The 9,001-nt window shown below is 38.1% G+C and overlaps 1 protein-coding gene across 2 annotated transcripts in view; it reads left to right on the top strand.

The window, feature by feature from the left end:
- The window catches only part of hspb8 (heat shock protein b8), a 12,376-nt gene extending 3,476 nt beyond the window's left edge, over positions 1–8,900 (top strand). For both annotated transcript variants that reach the window (XM_017452326.3, XM_017452325.3), the window contains one exon: positions 6,422–8,900. In XM_017452326.3, coding sequence (XP_017307815.1) covers positions 6,422–6,578 — 157 coding nt within the window. In that variant the 3' untranslated portion in view covers positions 6,579–8,900. The remainder of the gene's footprint in view (positions 1–6,421) is intronic.
- Positions 8,901–9,001: the final 101 nt, after the last annotated feature.

Genomic DNA, 9,001 nt, shown 5'->3' with positions numbered 1-9,001 from the left:
GGTATTGTTCATATCATATCACACGGTATCGTATCATATCGTATCATATCACACGGTATCGTATCACACGGTGTCATATCACATGGTATAACATCACACGGTATCATATCACACGGTATCATATATCACACGGTATCATATATCACACGGTATCGTTTCACACGGTATCATATCACACGGTATCATATCATATCACACGGTATCATATCATATCACATGTCCATCTCTGAATTGCTCTCTCCTCTCTACTAATATCTGGTGGGCGTTCTGGCGCACTATGGCTGCCGTCACGTCATCCAGGTGGATTCTACACACTAGTGGTGGTTGAGAAGACCCCCCCCCCCCCCCCCCCCCCCATGTAAAGCGTTTACAGAGTTTCTAGAACAGTGCTATATAAATGCAACTGTAACACCATGTCACATGGTATCGTATCATATCTACAATCTTTTATGTATTAAAGACAATAACCCTGATATGAACATAACTCTCTGATTATAAAGTAAGAAGACTTGCTCACTGAAGTTCCAGATAAAGTGCAGGAGATGTGAGCATATTCAGCTGTAGGTCCACTAACGTCCCATGGCGTGACAGCAGACTCGCCCAGTCCTCACAACAGATCTATAAATACCCTGCGTCTATTTTAGATCACTCTTCTGTCTCAACGCTTGGGTTAGTGTGCACCTGGTTTTACCCTCATACTGAGTTTAGGGTCCTGGTGACCTCTGACCTTTGTTTAATAGCTGGAAAACTCTCTGATAGTAAATCGCAGGTTTATACGAATGCACTTGTTCTGATAAGTTTACGTTTCTATGGTAACAGCTCATTCATAGGGACTTGCGTGGCGGACTCTGCACATAAACGGATTTAAAAACGACGATACGTGAAGTTTTCTGTAAGGAGAAGTTTATTTCACAATATGGAGGCGTATTCCTGTGTGATGACCCGTCTGTCCGTCTGTCTGCCTGTCCGTCTGTCCGTCTGCTCACTTCTCTCTGTTCTCCATTTAGCATTTCTGCTTCTTCTTTCCCTCCCGTTCTGTCTTTCTGCTACTCCATCTATCTTTTACTTTTCGCTTTCTTTCTTTCCATTATTTCTCTCTCTGTCCTCTGTATGTGTGTGTGTGTGTGTGAGTGTGAGTGTGAGTGTGAGAGAGAGAGAGTTTCTCTCAGCAGTTGGCAGTCTTACAGGATCGATACGAGAGATGAAATGATAATGAAAACTTCTTGCCGGAGGTAAACAGACTGCACCGACGCCTGCAGCCCTTAACGCTGAGATCATTTATCTCACACACACACACACACACACACACACACACACTCACTCAGAAAAACAACTCTACTGCCATGGAGAGGGAGAGAAAAAACTTTACCACGCTGTGATAAATTGAGAAAGCCACATTGAAAAGACAAAGGGAGAAAGAAAGGCAAAAAGTAAAAAATAAAATGGAAAGAAATACAAAGAAAGGAAAAATAAAAAACTAAAAGAAAGAAAAGGAGTGAGGAAAAAGGTAAAGAAAGAAATAAAAACTAATGGAAAGAAAGAAACGCAACAAGCAAAAAGTCAATAAGAAATACAAAATGAAAGAAGGGATAGCTAAAAAGAAAGATAGACAGACAGAAAGGAAAGGAGTTGGAACAGGGGACAAGAAAAAGGAAAAAAGCCTGTAAAAAAAAAAAAAAAAAAAAAAACTTGAGAGGACAATAGAATGAAGACAGTGAGAAATTCAACTCAGTTCACAAAGCAGCTTTACGGAAATATATCAATTTCCAATCGAAATTTTAAAATTGATCAATTTTCAGTGAAAGAAAGAAAGAAAAGGAGGACAAATGCGGCCAGAAGAAGAAAGTCACAATAAAAAAAAAATGCAAGTAACAAGTAAAAAATTAATAAAGAAAAGAAAGAAAAAAAGGCAGCAGGTAAAAAGTCAGAAAGAAATACAAAATAAAAATGAAAGGAAGGATGGCTAAGAAGAAAGAAAGGAAAAAAGACAAAAAAAATGAAAGAAAGAAAAGGAGTGAGGAAAAAGGTAAAGAAAGACAGTCAGAAAGAGAAATAAAAACTAAAGGAAAGAAAGAAAGGGAGTGAGGGGGAAAAGGTAAAGAAGTAAGAGACAGTGAGAGAGCGAAATTAAAACACAATAGAAATGTAAGAAAGTAAGAAATAAGGAGGAATGAAAGGAAGAAAAGACAGTGAGACGGTTATGACATGAACACTGTAAAGAAAGAAAGGAGGCATTTTACTTATTAATTATGAATGAAATTTGATTATAGCTAGAAGCCACAAACCATTTTGTATCGTATAAAATATAAAATAATTGCCAGCGCTGTCGTAGTGAATATCGACTCGGCTGTCTTGGCTGCGACTCGGCTTTATCTCGGCTGCGACTCGGCTGTGGGTTAAACAGCGCCATCGCGAGTGTCCGAATGTTATGTTACAAATTTATATCAATATCAAATAACTGACATTTTACACACTATATGGCAAAATATTCCGCGTCTTTTTGCTCCGCCAACGGAAATAGTTTCCAAAGAAGCAACAGCTTTATAGAGTGTTGCGTGTTGCCATGGTAACACGCAGACTGACTGACGGTCCGTAGTAAATGTCGTATAGCAAACTACTGCTAGGAGTGGAGTTTCACGAAGCGAACACAGACCAGCGGCGTGGTACACACAGTGAAATGTGAATATACCGAAAATACTGAATACTGAATATCAGCACTCTCGACCAATCACATTACTGGACCGTAACTAACTGTTCTATATCTGTTCACCTACAACATACAGGAAATGACCTCAGTATAAACACCTGAGGTAAAAGTGTTTATATAATTTCTCCTGGAGAAAAACACACTGTTGGAGTGTATGCAGTGTGTGTTCATGCTGAGGAAACACACTCTGTTGGACTGCTGGAGTGTGTGTGCGCGTGAGAGGACACATACTGGTGTTAGCGCACTGTAGCAGCGTGATGTTAATTAAATGGCGAGTGACTCCTGAACTAACACCAATGTTTATATTACAGTCCACACACTCGCCTTCGCTACCTTATTGGGTCAGAGAACTGGTGTGTGAGGGTGTGTGTGTGAGAGTGAGAGAGAGGCTCTGTTCTCACTGTCTCTGTGTTTTAGTGTGTAGTGCACTTGAATAAATCACAATACATTAGACATTATTATATATTTTATCTATTTTATCTTACCGGAAGAAGGAAGCTGTATATGTGTGTGTGTGTGTGTGTGTGTGTGTGTGTGTGTGTGTGCTAGATAACACCTAGATAACATTCGTAAACGTAGATGCTAATGCTATCTACCCGTCTAACACAGCTAACTTGACAGGATTTCTAAAAAGATAAGTTCATAAATATTCATAATTTATACCGCTAACATTAGCCATATTGCTAGCATGAGTTTAGCGAGGTAACGTCACAAGATTTCTGAGAGTCAGATTTGTAAAGATGTTTTGTATACTCTTGCCGGTTAGCTAACAGATGCTAACCTGACAGGATTTCTCAGAGGAATTTATGACCTTAAAGTTCATAAAGTTCATCATTTTTCCTGATAATCTGTGTTGAGCTAATCTCACAGGATTCCTAAGATTTTGAAGTAAAAAAAAAAAACAAACAAACATAAATGTGTAGAATTTTCACTGCTGAAGCTAGAGCGACAGCTAACAAATGCTAACTGACAGGATTTTTGAGAGGATTTGACATCATGGTTTATAAAGTTCATGATCTAACCCTAACAAGCGCTAGTATTTACTAATATCATGGGTTTTATGTCAAGTTCATCATCTTTACTGCTAATGCTAGCTATCAATGATGAGCTAATCTGACAGGATTTCTAAAACTTTGACGTGACATACTGTATGTTCATGAATTTTTTTTAAATATTTTTTTTTTACTGCTAAAGCTAGCTAGAGAGCTAGCAAAATGCTAACCTGACAGGATTTCTGAGAGGATTTGTATGTCGGAGTTATTCAGATTGATCATCTTCAATGCTAACAGTAGCATTAACTAATTAACTAATGACAGGATTTTTATGTCAAGTTCATCATTTTTACTGCTAATGCTAGCGATCTATAATGAGCTAATCTGACAGGATTGTTGAAAGGATTTTGACGTGATATACATAAATGCAAACTTTTTTTTTTTTTTTTTTTTGCGAGTGTGTCTCAGTTCATCCGGTGTATTATTGAACTCATTGTAACGACTGCACACGCTGTTAGCTTTAGCACACTGTAGCATTCCTGAACTGTCCCTGAAGGCTCTAGAATGTTCCGCACCTCCCATTCTGGAAAGTTACAATAGGAGAGGAGTTTGGGGAGGGGGATCTGTCAATGACATCACTGCACATTCATGTTTATAGCGTGTACCACCCTTTCCCAAACACACGCACACACACACACACACACACACACACACACACACATATATATATATATATATATATATATATATATATATATATATATATATATATATATATATATATATATATATATATATATATATATATATATATATATATATATATATATAACTCTACCAACCAGTCCTCCCTCTCTCTCTCTCACCTTCTCTTATTATTTCTTTGTTTTCTCTGTCCTTCTCTTTCTTTCTCTGTCTCACTCTCTTTATCTGTCTTTCCCTGCTGTCTCACTCCACACACTCTTTTTCTGCTCCATTATTCTCTCTCTCACACTCATTATTTCTTTCCGTCTCTCATTCCCTGTCCTTAGTCTTTCTGTTTTTATTTCTCACTCTCTCTCTTTCTGTCTCTCGTGCTTTTTTTTGTCATTTTCTTTTTTAATTTTTCTTTCACTTTCTTCTGTGTTCTCTCTCCCTCTCTTATTATTTCTTTCTTTTCTCTGTCCTTCTCTTTCTTTCCATGTCTCACTCTCTTTATCTGTCTTTCCCTGCTGTTTCACTCCGTCACACACTCTTTTTCTGCTCCATTATTCTCTCTCTCTCTCTCTCTCTCTCTCTCTCTCTCTCTCCCCATTTTGTCTTTGTCTTTTACTGTCTCACTCTCTATCTTGCCTTCTATGTCATTTTCTTTTTCTTTCTCTTTCCTTTCTCTTCATTTCTTTGTCACTGTTTTATTGTCACTCATTCTTTCATTTCCTGCTTGTTATTCTCTCTCTCTCTCTCTCTCTCTCTCTCTCTCTCTCTCTCTCTCTCTCTCTCATTTCTTTACTTCTCTCATTCGCTGTCCTTTTGTCTTTCTCCATTTTATTTCTCACTCTCTCACTCTCTCTCTTTCTGTCTCTCATGTTTACTTTTGTCATTTTCTTTTTTCTTTTCTCTTTCACTTTCTTCTATGTTCTCTCACTCTCTCTCTCTCTCTCTCTCTCTCTCTCTCTCTCATTAAAATGATTACTCCAGTTTGCAGATGGAGATTTCAGGTGATAATCCTCACATCAGCTGATGATTTGTAGTGATTAGGAGCAGACTCTATTTCCGAACTCAACACCTGCATTTCGCTCGCTCGCTCGCTCTCTCTCTCTCACGCGCACACACACACACACACACACACACACACACACACACACACACACACACACACACACACACACAGTGCAAAATGATGAAATCAGGAATGGTCATCCTCCCATCCGCCTGTGTGAAGAACAGATTAATAACACACACTGTGAGTCTCAGTGACGTTTCCCCAAACTAGCACGAAGGTCAGGGTGGAACATCTTAGTCACTGGTTATCATGTGCAGATTTATTAATCCTATAAAAGAGCGGAGCTTAACAAGGAAAAACAGAAGAGCTAATCGATAAGTCAATCTCGGATATTTCAGTTCTGAGATACTACGCTGTAAATGTAGCGTACGATGTATTTCACCATGTGCACTGGGAGAAATAAAGAGGTGGGGAAATGAAGAGGGGGAAAAAACTGATTAAAATATAACTGATAAGGAAAGTAAGTTAAAAAAAAATGAAAGAAAGAAAAAGGGAATTTAAATGAAAGCGATAGACAAGGGCAGGAAATAAATAGAAACGAAGTAGAAAGAAGGAAGTGAAGGAGAAAGATAAACTGGAGAAATTGGGAGAATAAAGAGAATAGAGTGAGAGAAAGAAATGAGGAAAAGTGAGAAATGGAAGAGAAAAGGAAACGGACAAAGAAACTAAGAGAAGAAAGGAGAGAATACTAGGAAAGAAAGAAAAGGCGAAAATGAAGATAGAAAAGAATTGCAGAACAAGGAGAAAAAGACAGGAAGACGAGGACAACAAAAAAATAAACTGAGAGAAGCATAGAAATGGAAACTGTGTATTGTGTAAATTGTGTGTATTGTTTTGTTGTTAAATTTCCATAAACATGACATGCTACGGCTAAAACGTCCTGACTGACAGCTAACGACTCTCTCTCTCTCTCTCTCTCTCTCTCTCTCTCTCTCTCTCTCTCTCTCTCATGTCGTGTAGGATCCCTGTGGATGTGGACCCACTCACGGTGTTTGCATCTCTTTCTCCTGAGGGAGTGCTGATCATCGAGGCGAGACAGACCCCTCCATATTACCTGTACAGTAACGAGGCTCCGGCCGAGTACATGGAGGAACAGCAGGAACCTACCACGGCTTAAATGTCCACTCCTCCGAGCCGGTGGGTGTGGGGATGTGATTTTTGTACGAAATTCTTACTGCAATTTCCAACTTGAAATGTCATTTAATGTAAATGTATGGCTAAAACTTTCTGAAAACCAAACGTTTGTGGCTAAGACTATCACTAAAACATTATACTAATTTCGGGTGTAAGGGATTAATGGCGTAGCGAGGGTGTGGTGCGGTTAAACGACCTCGTGTTACTCCTCCTTGTTGCTAAGTTACCTTGCTAGCAGTGTGCTCCTGTGCCAGCCAGTTAGCATCGTCTGTGAACAAAAAATAAACAATCTAAATTTGGGCCTGAAAACGAAACATTTGGAAACAAATAAGCTAAACGTCATCAAAACTTTATGCTAATCTGGGATGAGAGGGATTGAAGGGATTATTTGGAAGAAATGACGGCGTAGTGAGTGTGTTTTCTTCAGTGTGTCCGTTACCATGGGGTTAAATAACATCTCACTCTTTCCAACCTTGCTAGTAAACTAGCTAGCTAACAATAACATCCTGTGCTAGCTTTATCCAGCTGACTAAGGTAGCATTCTCAGTCAACATATAATACAGGCACATTACCTCAGCTTTTTTATGCTGTTGGTTTCATTTTAAATTTGTGGCTAAGACATCATAATAATAATAACAATAATAATAATAATAATAATAATAATAATAATAATAATAATAATAAAACCAAACATTTGGAAACAAAGACTATACATCACCCAGCCGTTATGCTAATCTGGGGTAAAAAGGCTTGAAGCGATTGTTTGGAATAAATGATATTGTATCGAGGGCATGGTGCAGATTAAATGACATCTTGTTGCTCCTCGCTATCTTGTTATTAAAGTTAGCTTGCTAGCAACATCTTCCAGTGCTAGATTTATCCAGCTGGCTAAGTTAGCGTTGTGAGTGAATATATAACACCAGCACATTACCTCAGCTTTTTCCTGCCGTTGGCTAATGGGCTAATGAACAACTGACCAAAGGTGAGGTTTTAATTTTAAATTTGTCTCAAAGACATCCTGAAAACCAATCATGAGCTAAATATGAAGTTAAATAAGTTATGCTAATGTGGGTTACAGAGATGTGAATGGATTGCTTGGAACAAATGCATGTTTTTTCAGTCTGTCCACAGACGTGTGGTGGGTTTAAATCATGTTTTTTTTTTTTGCTCCAGAATATTCAACAAAACAGCTAATTTTCTTTGATCTCATTTTCTTGGACCCCTCAATAGATTAGACTTCTTGCAAAATTGGGTTTCAGCTGATAATCTAATACCAGTGTCTTTGATGATGCTAACTGTATCCACGCTGAATGTTACCGCTAGCTAAATAAATTAGCATCCAAGTTATTTTATAAGAACATAAGAATGAACTTGGCAGTAATGGATTAGCAATAGCATTTCTGTTCATTAAAATCTGAAGTGAAAAGGAGGTAAAATAAAAAAAAAATTTAAAAAAAAGAAGGTGGTACAAACGACAGCTAACGTGGACGTTTGCTATCATTTTCCGCTTTAGATAACGAAGTTAGCAAGCTTGAAGTAACTTCCTGTGCTAACTTTAACCAGCTGGCTAACTTTAAGTGAAGATATGCCAGATTTATAATATAAGATATAAGAGTTGATGTTTGATGTTACCTCAGCGTTTTCCTGAGGTAACAATCAGGAGGCTGCTAGCGGCAAGCTAACGGTGAGGATTTTACAGGAGTTTTCTTCATTCTTCATTCTTGCCTTTGAGAGTTAGTTTAATAGCCTACAAGGAACCATGGAGAGAACATTCTGTGTAGGAACGGGTTGGAAACGGGTTGTACGGTGGTTCGAAGCAAATTCTGTAGAAACGAATCAACAGTAAAATTCAATTAGCGAAGTCTACATGTGTGGTTTATGGAGGAGGATCAGCAAAGTGCGATTCCAGGAATAAATGTACTCTACACCCTAAATTGTGTGTGTGTGTGTGTGTGTGTGTGTGTGTGTGTGTGTGTGTGGACAGAGAGAGAGAGAGAGAGAGATCTGTTTGAGTGTTATATTTTATGAAAACCAGCTCTTGTGAGCATTTGGGAGATACAAGTTTTCTCTTGGAGATGCAGTGTGTTTTGTAACTAAACATATTACAAATTGTTATCCTTTTAATTTATCCGCAATTGATCTATCCTTAGTGGAGACACTATTTTATCATTTGGTGTTTTGTTTGTTTTTTTTGTTTTTTTTTTCTTCTTCTTGATACTTCATCGGGTGTAAATATATTGTTTGTAACTCATACTGAGAAATTCTATACAATAAAATGTCTTACAAAAAGGGTTTTTCTTATTCATTTTGTGTGTATACTTTCATGTTTTGGGGGGTGGGGGGGAGGGGGGGTGTATTTCGAGGAGATATTTATCGAACATTTATGGAAGGAGTCTCCAGTGTCAG

The sequence above is a fragment of the Ictalurus punctatus genome, chromosome 22 (assembly GCF_001660625.3).
Source record: "Ictalurus punctatus breed USDA103 chromosome 22, Coco_2.0, whole genome shotgun sequence".
NCBI lineage: Eukaryota > Metazoa > Chordata > Actinopteri > Siluriformes > Ictaluridae > Ictalurus > Ictalurus punctatus.
The sequence above is the reverse complement of the archived record's forward strand: the minus strand, read 5'-3'. Positions and strand labels throughout refer to the sequence as shown.